The 21262-nt window shown below is 41.7% G+C and overlaps 1 protein-coding gene across 1 annotated transcript; it reads right to left on the reverse strand.

Moving 5' to 3' along the window:
- Nucleotides 1–4002: 4002 nt before the first annotated feature.
- Nucleotides 4003–6624, reverse strand: LOC310948781 (muscarinic acetylcholine receptor M2-like; the record flags this gene model as incomplete). The annotated part of the gene is made up of 3 exons (XM_083916014.1): nucleotides 4003–4314; nucleotides 5400–6272; nucleotides 6463–6624. 3 exons carry the CDS (start codon nucleotides 6622–6624, stop codon nucleotides 4003–4005), a joined length of 1347 nt encoding a protein of 448 aa, XP_083772140.1.
- Nucleotides 6625–21262: the final 14638 nt, after the last annotated feature.

Consider the following 21262-nt stretch of genomic DNA (forward strand, 5'->3'; position numbering starts at 1 on the left):
GACTCCACTGAGGACAAGTAGTGAAGTGAATTAGATTCCTGCTCAGGTGATCTGACAGCCGACCAGGTGACGGCTCAGCCTTACCCTGCTCACTTAGATCTGATATTTCCTTCTGTTTACTCTAAACAGCAGCTGTACTTGGGTTACTTTAACATGAAAGTAGGTAATTAGTCCTGGATGCAGTGTATACAGGGTAAGGACTGATGTGAGCGCTGCTTTTTGATGTAACCTGGAAACTCAACTAAAAAAACCAGCTGTTCTCATACAGTCTTTTATTCCTAAATGACTCCTGTTAATAAGTACTTATACTGAAGAAGACTTCAGGCATTTAGACCTGCAGAGCCGCTTCTTGTTTTTGTGTTGTCTTTAATAACATTGGCTCAAATAGCAATGTGCACGAAGACACGAGTGCAATGCAAACAGAAGGTTACATTATAAACAAACAGGCACGGTTAAGTGTTTACATTAAACCCCACCAGCATCAGTAGTGGCCCCGTGGTGACTGACAACCTCCCTCCATGTGTCTGTCGCCAGCCTGAAGAAGAGACACACACACACACACACACACACACACACACACACACACACACACACACACACACACACACACACACACACACACACACACACACACACACACACACACACACACACACACACACAAACACACACACACACACAGACAAAAACACACACACACACACACACACACACACACACACACTGATATCTAAGCACCTGCAATAGAAAGGTGGAGTTAACAGATTTTAAATACAATGTTTTAAGTTTGATATTTTATCTTAAAGGGTATGCTTTTTCAATTGTCATTGCAACATTTTTCTGTATATAATTCCCTTTTTGTGATTCTTTATCCAGCTGCAGTGGACGGATACTAACAAAAAGAGGGAATTTTGGCCTAAAAAGACTCTAACTTTGGATGCTCCACACTAATTTTTTATTTAACTAAGTTTGCTGTATCTCACATAATCTTCAGAATAACTTTTGAATACTTTTTTTGCACAGAACAAAGACAGTGGTTTTTGCTCCCAATTACATTTAAATCACATTAGGAAGGGATCTCGTAATGGCCAGTATGAACTGAAGGAATGATTACTTCAAGCAAAACACGTTTTAATGTTCATATTAGCACCTGTCTGTTGTTTTAAGACGTACATGAGAAATAATGAAACTATCCAGTCAAATTACGGTTTTAGTTTAGGTTACATTGGGTGAAATGGATCAGGATAAAGTTGGGCAGAAAGACATTAGATTTTTGTGTTGTGGTTGTGTGTCTACTCAGTCTGTGTTCAGTTTGCGGCAATTGCACACAGAAGGTCACATTTTGAAAAGTGTCACAGTGTAACATGCACATCCCAAATGTTTAACAAATGCAAACAGTGCAAACTGGACAACTATCCTTCCTTCAGGTGTAAGAGTCACTAGAAGACAAGCTTTTTGTTCCACTAGAGGGCGTGACAGCTCCACAGCCAGCCGCCCACAGGAGTTTCCCCACAGCTGAGACAGAGAAACCTTCTGTCCTTCCTTTCCTCAGTGTGAAGACGGTGGGAGGATTTCAGTTTTATTCCTTTGGTTCTGTTTCTGCATCTGACAGGAATGAGGAGGGGTTTGCAACTCAGTCCAGAGTGAGGGGCAATGGTAGTAATACTGAATCCTCTCTCTCGCTGTGTTCCTCATCTGTTTTCGGTGCAGGAATTTCAGACTCTGGTGTTAAATCAGGAGGGGTAGGAAAATGTCCCTGTTAGTGACCAGTGAGGTGTGCACTATAACACCCTTTGAAAAACTTTGAACTCTTCTTGTGAAGCATCTTTTATTATTGTTTTAGACAAAAGTAGAGAAAGTCAGTCCAAACAGGGAAAAAATGGCAAATGGTTTGTATATTTAGGTGATTAGCTAAACTCCACTAGGAAATATGCTTGCCTCATCCTACCTGACTAGAATGAAACCATAGTTGCTATTTATCCCATGTTTTGCTCCCGTAGAAATTACACAAACTGCACATTTTGATTTCCAAGTGGCAGACCAAAATCTACCTGGACGCAATAGGATAGACCTCCAACCAATCAGAGCAATGCAAGTGTTGAGTGATAAATGCAAGTTGAGCTGGTGCAAGGTCGGTTTTGAAGCAAGAACGAAGTTTGTCTGTTTGTCTGATCTCAGTTTTGTGAGCCTGACACGTTGCACTGGACAGAGAATGACAGTTACGTTAAGTAATCCAGTAACTACGATCAACCATGACGCTCCTCTGTCAGTCATTGTCTTAAACTTGCCCCACATAACATAAGAAGTTGTGGTTGGTCAGCCTGGGATCTTTGTTTGAATGGGAGAGGGGCCAGACGTGTTTAAAAAAAGGAATTCAATTATTTTACAATCTCTGCGGTCTTGCGTAGCTGCAGCGGTCATGCACTGAAGGTGTTGTTCGCACCTTCGTCTACCATCAGCAGTGTTAGGTGAACAAAATAACTCACTTTGATTTTCAGACATGCTACTTAGGGTTTCCCCAAAATGGACGTAACACACTAGTCAGGGTCTGTTCTCTCAACTTGATCCAACCATTCTCGCCTATGGGAGTCGCCATCTTGACTGACTTTGACTCTGCCTCATTTCCTCTTACCAAAAAAGGGCATGTGAGTGTGTATGAGAGGTAAGGGCCAGCGGCTAGCTGTCACTCAAGAGGCCGCGCCCCTAATTATTCCTAAACTTTCACTTACAATAAAATAAAAACTAGCCTGGTACAAAAAAATTCATCCCCCTCAGTGTTGTCATGAAGATATGACCTAAACATACAAATTATAATGTTTTTTTGTACCAGGCCTTAAACAGGTTTAATGATGCTGTGAACGGCCTGTTTAACATGGGGGTCAATGAGAAACTGCTCTATTAGGCAAACTACTCCTAGTGGACACTCGGAAAACTGCCGTTTTTGGCACTTCCGTATTGGATCAACCAGGAAGTCGCTGTGGTGGGGGCGTGGCTAAAACTTGATGTGATGATGTAGCCAATAAATCCGGCTCTGTGTGTTTACTCTGCTACTAATACTAAGTTCAAAACTGAGACAAAGCAAACTGACACTAAACTACATTTGCTGTCATTACCTCTTTATTAGAAGATACGGACAAATATCACATTATGGCTCATTTCACAATAACATGGATTACGGATGTCATTATCTTAATATGACAAATCTCACTGGACAGGAAACATGCACACGCACACGCACACACACACACACACACACACACACACACACACACACACACACACACACACACACACACACACACACACAGGAGTCACTTTTGCAGAAATTACATAAACTTACATTCATTTCTTGAAGAGTGGGGACATGGCTTATGTTTACAGCTGTTAGTTCTATTTTATTCTCTCTTTTCTTAACTAATTTTTGAAGAGGATGTTTCAATGAAGCCAATTTTTCAGTTTGCCAGATTTTGTTCTCGTTCTAGCATTGATGTTGGCCTGAACTCTTTATGTCAATAACACAGTGTCTTTTCCTATAATGCATTATCTTCTAATTACACTAGACTTTTACTTTTATTGTAGACTTATAAATCACTGTTTTGATCACAAAACAATCACATTAACCACAATTTTACTGTTGGGGATAAAAGAGGTTGCATATCAAACAACATCACTGCACAAGCTCGTGAAGGAGGAGGAGCTAGGAGGAAAACACCCCGTCAAAGTAAAAGTAAAAATGTACTTTTTCACAATAAACCGCACTTCCACCAGAATGCATTTTCTTGAGATTTATAATATAATGGCAAGTATTTTAAAATCATTGAAAACTAAGTGTGTGGTAGTATTATAAATGTAAAACAGTTTCCTTTTGTAGTTGTAATAAGATCTACCACTGAAACAGAAATGTGCACAATAAGAACACACCTAGTCTATATTTCAACACTATGTACACTCCTGTATTTCGTTCACAAGATTTATCACCAGCCTGAGTCAGTATGTTTGTGCTCATCGTGCTGTACGTATGTTCTTGTACTGGCACAGGAGCAGGTGCTTGAAGGTGTTTTTGAAGGTGGCGTTGCAGAGGGCGTAGCAGGCCGGGTTGATGGTGCTGTTGATGTAGCAGAGCCAATAGCCGATGGTCCAGAGGGTGTTTGGGATGCAGACGGAACAGAAGGTGTTGATCAGGACCATCACGTTGTACGGTGTCCACGTGGCGACGAAAGCAACCAGGATGGCCATGATGGTGCGCGTCACCTTTTTCTCCCTGGAAGAAATGCCCTTCCTTTTCCACTTTGCCACAGCAGTTTGCTTCGTCACCTGGAAAATGAGAGTAGGACATTTTTTTATTCATAATTCAAAAGTGAAATGTTTTTGGCTACTAGGGGGCAGGGGTCCAAGCTGTGAAAACAACTTTTACGTATCAGCATCCTTTAAAGTTAGATGCTTATTCACACATCCAGCAGATATGGAGCAACATTAGCTTTTGTTTTGAGTTGTGTTTCTGGACCTATATTGGCGCTCTCTTAGCTCGGTTTTAGTTTAAATAAAGTAGTAAAAGTAAAGCGGTAAAACCAAACAACTTGTCTAGTTGATATATTAAGGCTACAGCCACACAATCTCCATCCATGCAAGCCTTTTAGCTGTCTCAGAAATAATCCTCATCCACAGTAACATGCCTGAAAACTTATACTACGTGTCGTCACCATTCATGTACTATGGGCCTGTTTAACCTTACACTGTGGTGGAAAATCAAGGATCTATTTGATTGGATCAACTACGTGCTGGATCTGCTCTGGTTTGTACCCGTCCAGCCTTAAACAAAACTATGGAGTCTTCAGGCTCAGAGAGTGGAGTGGACAAGAGGTGTAAACGTAGCAAAAGTTATGCGGTGCTTAAAACTAAATATGAACATGAGCATGCTAAAGTGCTAACAATGTCTTCTTCATTGGGCCTGGTAGCGTGCTTACGTTTGCTATATAGCAGTCAACACAATGCAGCTGAGGCTGAATGTGTATGTTAGAATTAGTTTCACAGATATTTAAATAAGACAAAGCATTGGACCAATGAAAGACTTTGACCTGCTGATGGAAATTTAAGGGATCACCAAAGTTATAACAATTCATCCTGAGGGGAACATGAGTGTCTGAACCAAATGTTGTCAATCCATCCAATATTTGTCGAGACACTTTAATCAAAAACAAAAATGTGAAGCTTGTGGTGGTGCTGTGGAGTCCGGCGGTCACTAAAGTGATTAAGCTTTATCCTCAGGAGACAATGACTATCAGTCTGGACCATATTAGTGAACTGAGTGACATCCCTAATGCCCTGGTCATATTTGTGATTGATGAATTGTGTTTTTTAGTCATCTGAATCACAAGCCTTTACTCAGAATTACAATTTACCTTAAACAGTGTCCTGGTGGCCAGACTTTGTCTGTCAGCGGCTGAGTTCTCCGGGGACGGTGTCTGTGTTTCATTGATCTTTTTCCCAACGTTTGAGCCTTTCTGTGATGAAACCGGGGCCGCAGTGTCCTTAGACGTTGAGGCGTGGTTGCTGTCATCTGTGGAGTCCACCTGGTCAGTGCTTTCTTCCTCGTGAGGCCTGCTTCCGTTCTGCTGCTGCTGCAACATTTCCTTCTCCTTCCCATTTCCTGCCTCAACCTGAGCTCCTTTTGCTGTGATGCAGTTGCTCTGGCTCTCACATCCGTCCTCCAGGCTGTGAGAGGGGCCCTCTCCCAGACTGGTTCCTGAGGCCTTCCTGCTGTCCCTCCTCACGCGGCTGCGGCTGGCCTTGGAGATGCGCCAGTAGAGGTGGATCATAATGGCCACTGGCAGGTAAAAAGCTGCTATAGCTGTCCCAAATGTCACCGCAGGGTTTGAGAAGAACTGGATGTAGCACTCACCTGGCGGCACAGTTCTCCCACCCACAATGAACTGCCAGAACAAAATAGCTGGAGCCCATAGGATGAAGGACAAGACCCAGGCCGCGGCGATCATCAGACCTGCCATCTTGGTGCTGCGGCGTGCCGGGTAGCTGAGCGGTTTGGTGACACAGAAGTAACGGTCAAAACTTATGATGAGCAGGTTCATGACTGAGGCGTTGCTGACAACATAATCAACAGCCAACCACAGGTCACACACCACTGCTCCCAAGGGCCAGTAGCCAATCACGATGTAGACCGTGTAGAGGTTCATGGAGCAGACGCCAATAATGAGGTCGGCACAGGCCAGGCTGAACAGGAAGTAGTTGTTGACAGTCTGCAGGTTCCTGTTTACCTTTAGAGAAACAACACGGGGCAGGCTGTCAGATGCTAATCTTTTTTTGTGCGATGTGAGGTGTGTGTTCTCATTTCTATTAGATTACCTCTCTGCGCACAGTTACACATGCTGCATTCTTATCTTTACGTCTGGGTGTGCTTTTCAAGGTTCCTGTAAACATAAATGATCGAAACAAGAAAACCCAAACCTTTATAGAGAGCATGACCAGGATGTTTCCGATGACGGTGACCAGACTCAACGATCCAGCCACCAGGACGATGAGCACGATCTCCACAGTCGAGTAGGGGCTTCCAGAGTAGAGGCTGGTGTTGTTACCACTGCTGATATTGGAAGAATTCAGAGTCTCCATACTGTCTGCTTCTGGATATCCTTCTCACAGATGATTCAGGCTCGAGTCATGACTGTGCAATACCTGCTAAACACAAAGATTATGAAATAATAAGCCTCTTTGCAGCTCTTTTTAGATGCCACTTCTCTCCTGTTTGTGTGCGCTTGTATCAGTCTACACAGCTACAGATGAAAAATCATGAGTAACTTTCAGCGTGTAAACATTTATGTAAGTGTTTGAGTGTTTTTGAGCTCACGGCCTGGCTCAGGTGGGAAGGATGGACAGGTGAGCAAATAAAGGCTGCAGCAGCTGTGTTTAAAATATACAGCAGTGTGCGTCCCACTTCCTCGTATCAGGAACAACACACTAGGGTTGGGATCTGCACAGTCAGTCAGTGTTATCTTATATCTGCAAATCAGCTGTTATTGTATAATCAACTTGAAGGTGTGATTTGACCCAAATGGTATCAGATGCTACTTTTGTTAGGTGATTTTTAAAACCGTTTTTTAATTCTGGTACTTGGTTTGAGGTATTTTTATACTTGTATGAATGGTTGCTTTGCCGTTTTACTCTTTTCACACACATCTTAAGCTACCTGAAAGTCTTAACTCTGACCTGACAGGTTGAACAGGACATTCAATAAACCTTCACCTCCAGAGAGTTTCTTTTAAATTTCCAATTTGGCCTTGAAACTCACAAAAGCCTTGTTTCCACCGAGCAGGTTGGTTCAGTTCAGTTCAGTTCCCAATAGTTTCCAATAGAACTGCTCCATTCGGTCCTGATTTTTCATTACCTCCCTGTTGAGGCACCTCTCCCACTCATCTGGTACTTAAAGGTAGAGCTAGAAACATTGCAGTCTGTTACTGGTGCAGATGTTCCTTTGTATTGTCTGTTAAGAGGACACGCAGAGTATTTCAGCTCGCTTCTCAGCTCGTTTCTCAGTGCATGGCTGTCCACGGCTCATACCATCAGTAAACAACCCTGCCCTCATTTAACAGTACCATCTGCGGTGGAAATGCGAAACAGATCTAGTGTTAAGGTGCATGTCCGTGCAGGTTACCTACGGTTCTACACCAAAGGTTTTTGATGGAAAAATGGCTAAAATGCCGTTTGAAAGTATCCAATTTGTGTGTGAGAGCCAATTCAAAATTTCAAGTTGTGCAGACATAGATGAGTTATTTCCTAACAGCATCTCTGCTCCTTGGTATGGAGTAGGTACTGCCTGGTTTGAAAGTTTTATTTTAATTCGGGAAGTGTCCACATGCGTTTACATGGTGGCTCTTTGAGACAGATGTCCAAATAAACCTTAACAGAAGCCATAGGGCAGAATCTCTGAGGCTAAATAAGGTTTTCTCTGCAGCAACAATTTATGCTTTCTGAGTGACAGAAAAATGTAGGGAAATAATTCTTTGGTGCTGCTCTGGGAATTAAAAAAGACTATTTCAGTGAGTGTTCGGACTGATTTCCACTGGGGCCACCCACGCTAAAAATCCAGGCACTCATGGTGCTTTGGATAAAGCATCTACTAAACAACATGAGCGGATGGATGGAGATACCTGTTCTGCTCTATTTATAATGGGTTGTGTGTTCAAAATGGCCCCATGCAATTAAACAAACAGCAAAACAGCACAATTAAGGCAAAGTATCATTACGGTTACTATGTTAAAAACCAAGAAACATCAGGAATAAACCTATAATTTACAACATAGCAATGTGATTAACTGATGTATTCTGATCAGTAAATCGATGTAAAGACACTTAGTTGAGACCACCAAGGTTGTTGCATACTGCTAAAACCCTGTAAGTGACTCCATTAGGCCACATGATAACATCATACTGTACCTGAGAGATGTTTCCTTCCTGCTCTTACTGCCAGATGAAACTTCATTACAGCATCTCTAACTCTATCACTCACTCATCAAAGACCCATTCTGGGCCTTTTCTGTTGCAGATGAGAAAGAGCTGGTGTGTGTGTGTGTGTGTGTGTGTGTGTGTGTGTGTCTGTGTGTGTCTGTGTGTGTGTGTATGTGTGTGATCCTGACTTTGGCTTTGGATATTTCATGTCAGACTAAAGAACAGTTAATTGGGGACGGCTTGTCCAACTGGGAACAAAAGCCACGTGCCCAGTTGGGAAAAAGCTTATTTTTGGGTCTGTAATTAAGGTTAACGCAGCGGTTAAGAAAGTAGTGGTTAGAGCTAGGAGGAGTCTCCTGGGAATCAATGTAAGAGTCTGTGTAATGCTCCCAAAAGTGACTTACGTGTGTGTGTAAGTTTAGTTTAGCTGTAATTCTTCTGTGATAGTCTGTGAGTTGAGGATGCTTTGGTTTCAAAAGCTGCATTTCAATCAAACACTTTTGGTATAGTAGCTTTAGAACCGTCTGTAACCCCTATAGACATGTACTTTAACACCAGATCTGTCCTGTGTTTCCACCGCAGACAGTCACACAGACATTACTCTGCAGGTGGGGAAATGGTCACATTAAAGGGACTCACCTTCCATTTTGTGCCAAAACAAAGGTATCCATGAGGTACATTTTAGGGCAGTGACTTATGTTAGGTTAGTCTCTATAGGGGATTGCTGTGAGTCAATACAATGTTCTGTTAGCCAGTGGTGGAAGAATAAAAAATAACAACACTCAATTTTTGGCCACTTGGGGGCAGCGAAAAAAGTTGTGAACACAAACTGACATATGATCACCTTTTAGATGAGATGAGGAACAGCAGCGGACACATCCAGCAGATATGGAGCATTTGGAGTCACCTCCTGAAGTAAATTTCTGGCTCTTTAGCGGCTAAACACTAGTCACTAACTGTTTCTCTCTGTTGTTTGGTGCTGAGCAGGTATAGTACACAATGGGTTTCTAGCCTGCAGTGGCTGAAATTAACATTATAAGAGCAGTGGGAGTAAAACAGAAAAATAAAAGTTGAAAATCTGCTAAAACTCAAAAGTTTTTCATTCCTACTTATCTCAAATTACAAAACCATTAAGGAGGTTTCCAATACGGGCTTTAAATCATGACAAATTGCCCTTTGGGTCCAAGTCGGTCCAAACCTCGTATTTCTACAGTACTAGGTACTGGGTGCTCGATTGCCCGTTGTTTGAACGGATCTCAGTAAAAGAAAAGGGCAAAATTGTCATTTTACTGCATTGTTGTTTGTATTGTTCCAGCGTTTGGAGCCAGAAATAGTATTTTGAAAGGGTGTTAAGTCAGACTGGATAGCAGCCGAGGGTCACACTTTTATTCTACTGTATCATTACCTTGTTTTAATCCTTTTGAATCCTATTTATGTGTGGCTTTTTATATTGACTTTTTACGTTTCCCTGTGTTTATTTTATATGTTGTCTTCATGCCTTCATGTCTAATATAACTCACTTTAAATTGCCATGTTTTTGAGAGGTGCTGCAGGTGCTATTAGTCTACAATTAAATATGCCTTGCCTAACTAGTTTGACATGTAAATGTGCACCGTATGTTTAATAAGTATGCTTGAAGATGTTTCCATGTGATGTGGAATCGGTTGGTAACAGTGGGAAATCACTACCTGCTCACAAGTCCTCACTTCTCCCCTTGATTCACACTAATAAGACCTACATTACTGGACCTCCCTAATTGTAATCCAAGGCTACTGGAGAGAGTCACAGAGGCAAGCGGTATTTCTCTGACAGGCACAGAAACATAGTAATTAGATCCAGCAGATGCTGCCTGCAACAGCTGTACCGGTAATATGCTTCTACTCATCTGGCAGGGTGAGCTTGGCTTTAAAAAGTCCGTACTGTCTTTGATATCATGAATGTTACTACAGTTCGCTGCAGAGTTAGTAGTCACAGGCAGACGAGATGGTGAAACAAGGGGGCTTGTTTGCAGAGACAAGAGCGGACGATACACAGAGCACACTGTTTCATCAAAAGAAAGATTTAACGACTACAGGGATCAAAGAGTTGTAATATTTAATTATTTCATCACAAAAGAGATTTCTGTCTCGTAAATGTGTTTTATTGTTTACTTTATTTTTCAGGACAAACATGCGTGAGGGTTGACTTTGCTTGTTGGAAAGAAACATTTATAGCTGCAGGCCTACGTGCTTCATGTCAGCAAATCTGCTATATGAATAATCAGGTATTGACCACATCAAACCTCCATACAGGTATCAAAACCCAACATCGCAGTGTGACACAACACCACCAAGTAAAGCAGAGCACGGTACAGTCTGCATGCTTCGATCGTGACGGCAAGAATAGCATGGAGGCTGGTATCTTTATTAAAGTGAAATAGTGATGAATCACCCTTATGCTTATGAAGATACAGAAACATAGAATGCATGGCAAATAGCAGGTTGTCAATATTTAAGAGTCCTAGGCTAAGAGAGCCAAGCTCCCCTGTAGTTCACACCCTTGTTTAATTTGTAAGAGCAACATTTGACAAAGCAAAGGTCCCTGATATCATTGCACTGGTTACTGTAAGGAGGTTTGTTACACAAGTTTGCTGTGATTTCAGAGAAGTGTGTCCTGAATCTGAGGAGTGGGAAATTTCACATCAGCCTGAGCTTTGGCCTCGCAGAGAGAAGAGAAAACCACTGAATATTCAATGCAGCACTGCAATGGAGCCAGAAAGAGAAAACACAAATGTGCAAGGGAGAGGAGGAGAGAAAGAAACAACAGAGTGACCAGGAAAGGACGACAAAATGAATCTGAAATGATAAGGTACAGAGGAGATAACATGCAAAGGAGGGATGAAATGTTTTTTGAAATGCTCAGGGGACAGTAGTAAGAGAGTTAGTGAGCACAGATTCAAAAACTTGATCTCATCTTGTAGACCTACAGTTTTCAGGGAGGAGCTGCACGTTTGAAATCTAATTTCCCTTTAAAACACAAATGTAGTAACCAGGGGGATTCCTCGGGAGCAGGGAGACTGGGGAATCCAGAGTCGGGATCTGATGCTGGTGGCTGATTGAAACCTTTCAGCTCAGGACAGAATATGAAGATAAATATTTCTCAAACAGCCTCAGGGGAGCAATAAATCCCAGTTCGACTCAGGAAGCTGAAACGGCGAGCGGAGGGTAAAATTTCAATCAATAATGTATCAAATTAAATTCCTGGAGTTGTCATTTTGAGTTTATAGTGACATTTTCATCAATAATTATGCTCCATTTTCACGTTTGAATAATATTTCGTCATATTTATGAAGTGCAATATTTTGTATGACTTGTATACGACTTCCAAGAATGACTTTATTTTATACTTAAGCATAAGTAAAATATAAGTATTTTTCCTGTACCTAAGCATAAGTACAGGAAAAAGTGCCAAAATATACTTAAATGGTGCCCCTGAAATTTAAATATGTTCCAAGTAGCTGTTAGTCATAAGTTAGGGTGTCCTCGCCTGCAGTAGTTTGGTACAAAGCCACAGAGAAATGTTTTCTTACCTTGTCTGCTGGAAATAACACGGATGAGCTGTTTTCATTTGGTCCATGTTACTTTCACCTCTGTCGACACACTGAAGCAGAGAGAAGCAGAAAGTAACCCGACGTTGATGTCCCTCCTCCTCTGACAAGAGCCAGCGTGTGTGTGTGTGTGTGTGTGTGTGTGTGTGTGTGTGTGTGTGTGTTTTGGAGAGACAGAGAAAGAGAGACTGACAGCAGGGAGGGGTTATGGGGGCTATTAGTCGTGTTGTATCCCTTAAGCTAGGGTCACAAATTTGAATAAACAAGAGACGGACAGACACAGACACAGAGACACACGTTTGTTTCAGGACCATGGAAAGCACCGACCTCTCCAGCACAAACGCATCATGTTCTCCTGCGTTACAAGAGCCGCAGGCGATGATGTGGAGAGACGTTTGAGTGGCTGTGGCATGAGCTAAAATGGTAAAGCACTATTAAGAAGAGGACAAAAGGAAAGGGTTACACTGTGATGCTGTTGCTGCAGGACGTTAACCTTTAAGACTCTGTAGTTTTGACCTTTTAACCAAACTGGTGACGCAGCCATGCCCCACTTGGTGGATGACCTTACTTTGATGGAATTACCACAAAGAGTAATGGTCCCTCTCCATAAAACAATATTGTAAATGAAACAAGGACTGGCCATTAAAGAGGCCTGATGACTTGAGATGAGCAAACATTAGATGATTCAATGTGCTCGTCCTGGTCCGGACTTATTGCTTGGATGTAACCTAAACTGTGTAAGAGTTTTGCATGTTTCATATTCTGTGTAATCACTATGATTTGATATCACATAAATATATTATTATTTCATGAACTCGATGCGGGTGCAGTAGAAAACTGTCTTGGTGCACCAATGGCCATGAGCTTCTCTTCGGCTCTTTCACCATTTTTCATGAGCAGAAATCAATACGAGGCTTTGGCCGCGTGTCTCCACGTTTGGTTTCATGTGTCCTTGAAGCTCTTTTTTCCAATTTCCAATATCCAATACTTTCTGGCATGTCACATTTGTAGTAATTGTAAATAATCACCATCAAAGTAACACAGACCTTACACTGAATTAGGCTTATATGAATGGTGAAATGGCTAAAGACTTGGTGGCCGATATTACGGTATATATTGTGAAATGAATATAAAAATCATATAGATAGACACATGAAGATGAAAAACAAGCGGCACAGCAAAATTAATGTCATTTGGAAGACTTTTGTCATGAACGGTACTGGAAACCACAGAGAACTGGGACCCAAATGCAGACACGAAACACAGAGTCAGGTTTCAGAGTTTTGATTGGTGACAATACTAAATACAAAAGTGTCCAGTGCATGAGGGGAAAAGGAGTGAGGGCCAAGTGAGGTTAGTGCTCTCCTGAGCGTGTCCAGTGTCGGTGAGGTTGCAAACAATTGCGAGATGGTCACAGGGAGAAAAGAAGCGGGTGGTAGGCAGGCAGGCAGACAGGTAGACAGGATCACGGGTGACTGAAGCAAAGAAACACAGGAGCAATTACATGGAATCCTGACAGCATTTTACTTTCTCATCCGTGCACGTTGTGTTAGTTTTACACTAAAGTTCTTTCAAAAAATGGGACAAAAATCAGTACTTTCCATTTGTCAAGTATTTAATTGCCAGAAAACATGCTGTACCGTGATATATACTTTTATAAGGATCTGATATGATCTATATATGGAGATAAAAGAGAAAGGAAAAAGAAAGAAACATAATATTAATTATATAAACATATATATATATATTATTACTCAATAGCGAACAATATATTAAGATTTTGGACAGTCACTTATTCATAATTTTTTCATCTTCACTGACTGTTGTTGAGACGTGCAACTGTAATTTGCATTTTGGGATAGTTGGCAGAAAGTAGTGTACACGCCTGAACACTATACTTCTGTCACTCTATTGTGGAGTGTTTGAGGGCACTATCTTGGCCTTTAGTGGATACATTTTCACGCTCAAATCACATGGTGGACAGTACAGTATGTAGTGCACTATAAAGTAAATAGGGAGTGATTTGGACACATACAACCTCCTGAAACCTCCTGTGAGACCACTCCTTACCTTGTCTTTTACACACACTGAGATATATATAACATTTGTGAACTTTGGAGGTGCTGGCAGGTGGATGTTGTTACCCTTGGACTAAGCGAGCCCAGGTTCTCCCTCTGTTTCTAGTCAAAACAGTGAATAAGCAATCATCGTGAAATATCAGGACCGGGCTCAGGAGGTAGAGGAAGATCTTCCTCTGAAAAAAGGATCAGCGGTTGGATCTCAGGCTCCAGCGGTCTGCATGTCAAAGTGTTCTTGGGCAAAACACTAAACCCCAAATTGCTCCTGAAGGCTGTGAATGATGTGCCATCGGTCTGTGAGTGTGCGTCTGAATGATTAGATTTTCTCCTGACGAGCAGATGGCACCTTGCATGAAGCCTTTTAGTGTATGAACGTGTGTGTGACGTGGTAAATGTGGTAGTGTAAAAGCGCCTTGAGTGGTCATAAGACCAGAAGGGTGCTATAAAAGTACAATTCCATTTACCATTTACATTTGTTTGGTGGCATATTTTATGGCTCTTTCGAGTCGTAGTGAAATGTTGAAATTCGAGTAGAGATCTGTATTCATGATGCTTCCTCTGTGTAAGGGGTCGTACAGTCGTGCCATTGCATTACACTGCTGAATGCTTTGCATGGTAAATCATACGAAGGCTTCCACACACAGGCTCTGATTTAGTGTGTGCAGATGTGAACGGGCTGGCATCAAACCCTTTGTCATACTGTGTCACATGGAATATGTTTTTTTTTAACACACAAGCTGACCTATGTCTAAAAGCCCGACACAGACTGTCAGAAACCATAAAGGGTGCACTGCTGCAGGGCATATGGTGCATATTATTGCAAAGCACCATAAGTGACAAAAGCCATCACCCCTTGCACACACTTACACTTCCCTTTCACTTCTCTCATCATTCCTTTGCTTTCTTACACACATTTGCTATAAGTTCCTCTTTTTCTGTCCATGTGAGCGCAACAGTCTCACACTAAAAGTCCTAAAAATATAATATACATATATAAATCTCTGGGTGTCTTCACAGTAAGAAGAGCACCATTATTCAAAAGTTTCCCTCCACCAGTCTATGTGCTCGAGGAATATATATAAAAAACACAGCTAACAATGAAGCTCTTTGGTCTTCACTATGAAGCGAAGCCCCAAGGCTGCAGGGAAATGAGGTCATCTAGTTGGAGCCTGAGCAGCTGTTTGAATGGAGAGGGGCCACACACACAATAGCAGCGCTCCATCTAACACTTCTGACAAGACGGCCTCTCATTTTCTGAAATTCACTGGTGCGTCCAGTCGTCAGCAATTCAAGTTGTGAATTTAGAAAATGTGTAGCAGGAACGAGAGAAGACCCCAAAGTCACAGCGCGTGTTTTTCCTTTGCTCACGTTACGTAATTATACACTACATCATGTGCTAATAGGATAATGTTGATGACACAGACATTTACTGTAACTCTCCTCGGGGCCTGGAGCAGATCGTGACATTTTAATCTCTTCTGAAGACTCATCAAAGACAATAACTCATCGTCGTGTTCAGGCCCAATTTGGATTTGGGCCGTCTGGATGCTTGTCAACTACTGGCACTGATATGACCTGCACATAAATTAGCCCGAGTTTGTGTCTGCATTCATTACCATCAAGTCACAGAACTGCACATATGTATTTCCGAAAAAATATATAGTCTGCGATCTTTGAAAAAAAGCATCGACACAGACTCCTCCAACCGTAATAGTCCTTCTGTTGCACTTCAAAACCTTTTTTAACCTGTCCCCCTTTTGTTTGACGTTATTTTGTATTTTGTAACTTAAAACATTTTGTTTTTCGTTGCACAAATCAACGTATCATGATGCAACAGTTCGTATATCTTACGAGAAGTTATGCGCAGATTTTCGCGTCTTTTCCTTTCCAGCAACACAAGCGATCAGTGCGCCTGTGGAAGCTACTTGCAGCGTTACTTTAGTACATAAGTTAAATTAGAAAAGTAAACTAAAGGAGCTGAAAAAAAGTGGATTGGGATTCCCTCCACGTGGCTCTCATGACGATTTTTACGGCCACTAACATGCACCTGCGTCCAGACCGACAAACAGAGAAGCTCAGGGCGCCATTACTCCACTATGTCTTTACATGGACCAAAGTTGTTTGCTGCTATTTAAAGCTTCTAAATATCGAGTACAGTGCCTTTAAAATAAATCAGCGTTGACTTTGCTTTCACATGGGACACAAACAGCGCCTTCTGGGTGAAATGGTGTCCACCGCACATCTTCACAATTTGTAGAACAATTACTATCGGGGTCGCAGGGGGGCTGGAGCCGATCCCAGCTGACATTGGGCGTGAGTCGGGGTACACCCTGGACAGGACGCCACTCTATCGCAGGGCACATAGAGACGAACATAGACAGACAACCATTCACACCTACGGGCAATTTAGAGTCATCAATTAACCTAACACGTGCATGTCTTTGGATTGTGGGAGGAAACCGGAGAACCCGGAGAAAACTCACGCAGACACGGGAGAACATGCAAACTCCACATAGAAAGGCCCAGGCCGGGATTCGAACAAGAAATCCTCCTCCACTGTGAGGGGGCAGTGCTAACCACCACACCACCGTGTCACCCACCTTGTGTTACCTTGAACCTTCATCCTGAGTCTCAGGTGAGTCGGGCAACTAGGTACGGCCCGAATTATTTCTTCTGGCATGTCGATTTTGAGCCGAAGCCGGACCAGATCATTTTGACCACCTGACACGGGAGTGCCCCTTTAAGATTCTTTGGATTTTATGAACTAAATAATACTGACAACTTATCTTTCTGAGGATCCACTGACACCAATTCAAGGACTCAGGGACCTGCTGAAAACATTTTGTCATTCTTCTGTCTGTAATTGAGGTTAAGAACCTTTTTAAAAATCCTCACCTTTTACTTTAAGGTTTGATTAAACTTCTCTTCAGCCACTGGTCACCAGCTCTCATGTTTGTGTCTCCTACTGATTGGCTGCCTCATGACTCTGCTGCCATCTGGAGGACTAATGTCTTCCTCTTTTCTCGCCAACACTTCCTCATGCTGTTTCCTCTGCCTCACAGACAACTGTCATGCACGCCGCTCGTCATCCACTGTGTTCATATAGAGAGAAACACATTGTGTGCAACTGACTTGATGTTGAAACGGAAAACGCATCTTAACCCAAACTTAAAACTGGAAGTGATCTAACTGACCTGCATCTGTTTGCAAACCGCAATCACTCACCCAATAAGTGAATTCAGCTCCAGTGTAATAAAACATGCCCCACCAGAATCTATCGAATCTATAAATTACCTGACAAAAATCTTTACTCAAGGTACATTTACAGGCTTTCTTAAACACGCAACGGTCTTTTTCATTTTTAAGAAATCATTTAAATTCTGTGAAAGCTGATATACCAAATACGTGTTTTATTATTATTATTATTATTACCTCTGTTGTCATGGAGATGGCTGTGCTTAAGTATATGTACCAAAGGACCCATGAAGGTGCTGATGTTTGCAGCGAGGGACCTGGGGACCCAAGTGTTCAGCTCATGCTTTAAGTGTGAGGGCTCTACCATTCAACTTCCTTTAAAAGTCTCAGGCCATGCACCGCATGCAGCCTTAGTTTTGGAGGCCCATAGCAGGCCGAGGTCCCAGGACACTGACCAAACTGGCCCAGTCAATGTTGGTACCAAGATCAGCTTACTGAAGTTAGATCCTGGAATAATTCTGGAGGGATATATTGATCAATGGCCTTTGTATAGATATAGTAGTATGCCAATGTATAGAGTTTAATGTGACGTTTGTAACTCACGAGTGACTGATGTTAAAACAATAGAAAACCTATGTTTTGCAGCTATCTGACACACACACACACACACACACACACACACACACACACACACACACACACACACACACACACACACACACACACACACACACACACACACACACACACACACACACACACACACACACACACACAGTAATAGGTCCCACTTGGAAGCCCTGGTCTCTGTGGGACATAATGAGCATGAGATTGCTGACAAGCTGCTCTTTTCGTTTCACCATTTATTTCACACTCACGAGCCTGCGTCACTTGAAAGAGTCAAAACATTTCCTGTTCGGGTGGGGTGGGGGTGGGGGGGGGGGGTCTGGTGCGGGCAGGCATGATTGCGTCATGGCAACGAAAAAAGCAACAACCAACACATCCTCCTGTGAAAACCAAAAAGATCTGTTTTATTGTTGAATTGTTAAATAAAAGGATGTTGTACTGTTTACCCAATGGCCTCTCCCCTCCTCTCATCTCCTCTCATCTCCTCTCCTTTCCTCTCCTCTCATCTCATCTCCTCTCCTCTCCTCTCATCTCCTCTCCTCTCCTTTCCTCTCCTCTCATCTCCTATCCTCTCCTCTCTCCTCCTCTCCTTTCCTCTCATCTCCTCTCCTCTCCTCTCATTTCCTCTCCTCTCCCCTCCTTTCCTCTCCTCTCCTCCTTTCCTCTCCTCTCCTCTCCTCTTCTCTCCTCTCATCTCCTCTCCTCTCCTCCTCTCCTCTCCTCTCCTCTCCTCTTCTCTCCTCTCATCTCCTCTCCTCTCCTCTCCTCCTCTCCTCTCCTCTCCTATGCACAGGAAAATCTTTCCATGTTCACTTAGAGTGTATTGGGAGAAAATATGGTGCTCGTTTGCATGATGCAGGGCCATCTGCAATGGAAATCACATGTAAAGTGAGGAGATGAATTCTGACCACATCTCAACCCTGTTTATACATAAAACCATTGAGAATATGACGGTTCACTTGAGGTCAAACTTATTCTGATCATTACAGGGGAGCATCAAAACAAACTGATTTGGATTTAATATTTCTCCGTATTTACGTGTCTATGCATAATCACACAGTCCCTTCAGAGAACCGTGTTGCCCTTAAAGTAATTAGCATCATGCATATTCGTTTCTTATCCATTTAAACTTCACAGGCACAATCACATCATTTGGAAACATCATATTCATGTTGTCTTTATCACAGATTTCAGGTGTTTTGGCCACAGAGCTCTAAAGACTGAATCACACAATCATCCGCCGGTCATTTGAATTCATGGATGTGGTGATGGAGAAAGCGTGACCACAGGGTGTAAGCATGGTTGGTGTCCTCTCATTAGCTGACACGTGAGGACTCCCGGCCTTCCCCGTATACTCTTTCGAACCAGTGCTGTTCAAATGTTTTATCTGGTGTTTTGTCCGTCTTTATACCGGCCCTGAAGAAACGATATCGCCTTTAAACTGTATCTTCTTATAGTTGGAATGACGAATAAATTCAACTTGAGTGATAACATGTCAATTTAGAAATTATTATGAAATGCTCAGTAAATCTTGCAAAAAGAGGTGAAGAAAGAAATCCAAGTTAAAGCTGTCAGATTCTCCAATAGATCAATCTTTCATCAATAAAAGTGTCTCTGTACGTGCAGTATGCAAGTCTGAGCTGCACATGCAAACATGTTACTGAGCTTTGGCGTCTCATGACAGTGGCTTGCAATGCAAATCAGCACTGACAGCGCAGATGAAGTAGGTATTACTGGATCTCTCACACTCTCCTACTAATGTGTTGCATACTCATACAAAACAAACATGTGCCACAGTCTAATTGCATCTGTATTTGCGTGTCTTGTTGCCTGATAGTCTGCTGTCCTTCTTTTACAATGTGGCTATAAAACCCTGCGTAACTGTAATGTTAAAAAGCCTGACAAGGAATTAGGAAATAGTCTATAAATAAATGGAAACCCCACCAGAGAATAATAATAGATGAGACAGGCAGGGTAAAAAAGTCAAAACTATGAGATAATAAGTCAAAGTATTGGCTCACAAACTCTAAATCTTGTATAATATATATATATATCTATAAGATATATATCTATAATGTCAATATCTTTGACTTAATAATTCAAAATTATGACATAGTAAGCAAAAGTTAGATAAGATAGTCTTTTATTGTCTCTTTCTGGATAGAAAAAATATATATATACATATGAAATATGACAATATAGACATAAAACACTTAACAAATAGCATAAATATGTACATATAACAGTAAACAATGTATATTTTGACTCATGCCCATCCTGCTTTACTGTTCCACCTGCTTCTTTAACGTGCTGACTCTCAAAAACCGGGTCAGACTCATGTCACAAACATAGCCGTCAAATGAATCGGCCTCCCCACAGCCACGCTGTCAGAGCTCAATCTCAAGGCCATCTCACGCATCACACCTACAATAGCGCAGGACAACACACACCCACTCAACCGTTACTTCACCATCTCCACCGTCCGGACGCAGGTTCAGGTCCCTGGTGTGCAGGAGTGCAAAAAGCCTGGTGCCTGCAGCCAGAGCAGCCCTCAACAAAAGGCCAAGATAAAACCTCTACTCTGCCACATATCTGTCCACGTGTTTATCCTGTTGTGTTTGTCCATCTGTGTTTTATCTGTCTGTAAAAACTGTGCTGTGAAGTGGAAAAGAGTTTCCCCTTGGGGACAATAAAGTCTAAAGTCTAAGTTTCATTAATTCATGGTTTTATCTTATTAATTGAAAGTAATTTTGACTAAATGTAAGTTATGAGATAGGCTACTAAGATGACTTGACTGAGTAAGTACGTATTATGAGATAGGCTTAGCAAACAAATAGTTGATATTACATTGATAAATTCTGAGCTTCAAAGTCAAAATTGTGAGATTTACTAAACAAACATCATTAACAACTGAGTCAATTAAAAGTGAATTAGTCCTACTTTTGATTTACTGAATTCTTAACTATTTTATAATTTTGACTTCCAAAACATATTTTTTACTTCATCATGTCTAACTTTTTTCATGTGTATCTTTTTTTGTATTATAATTTTTTGGAGTAAATAGTTTTCCATAGTGAATAAAAGTCACATTGTGAATTTACTGAATTTTCCACTATTTTGTCATTTTGACTTCCCGTACTTATTTTTCACTTTTGTTCACCTTTTTTTTTTTGGTTTTCCACAGTAGACAAAACTCGTAATTTTGATTTTCCATACTTATTTTTTACGTCATCATGTGTTACTTTTCATGTGTTTCTTTTTCATCATGAGTAAATGATTTTCCACTGTGAATAAAAGTCATACTTTATAATTTTGACTT

The sequence above is a fragment of the Echiichthys vipera genome (assembly GCF_963691815.1).
Source record: "Echiichthys vipera genome assembly, chromosome: 7".
NCBI lineage: Eukaryota > Metazoa > Chordata > Actinopteri > Perciformes > Trachinidae > Echiichthys > Echiichthys vipera.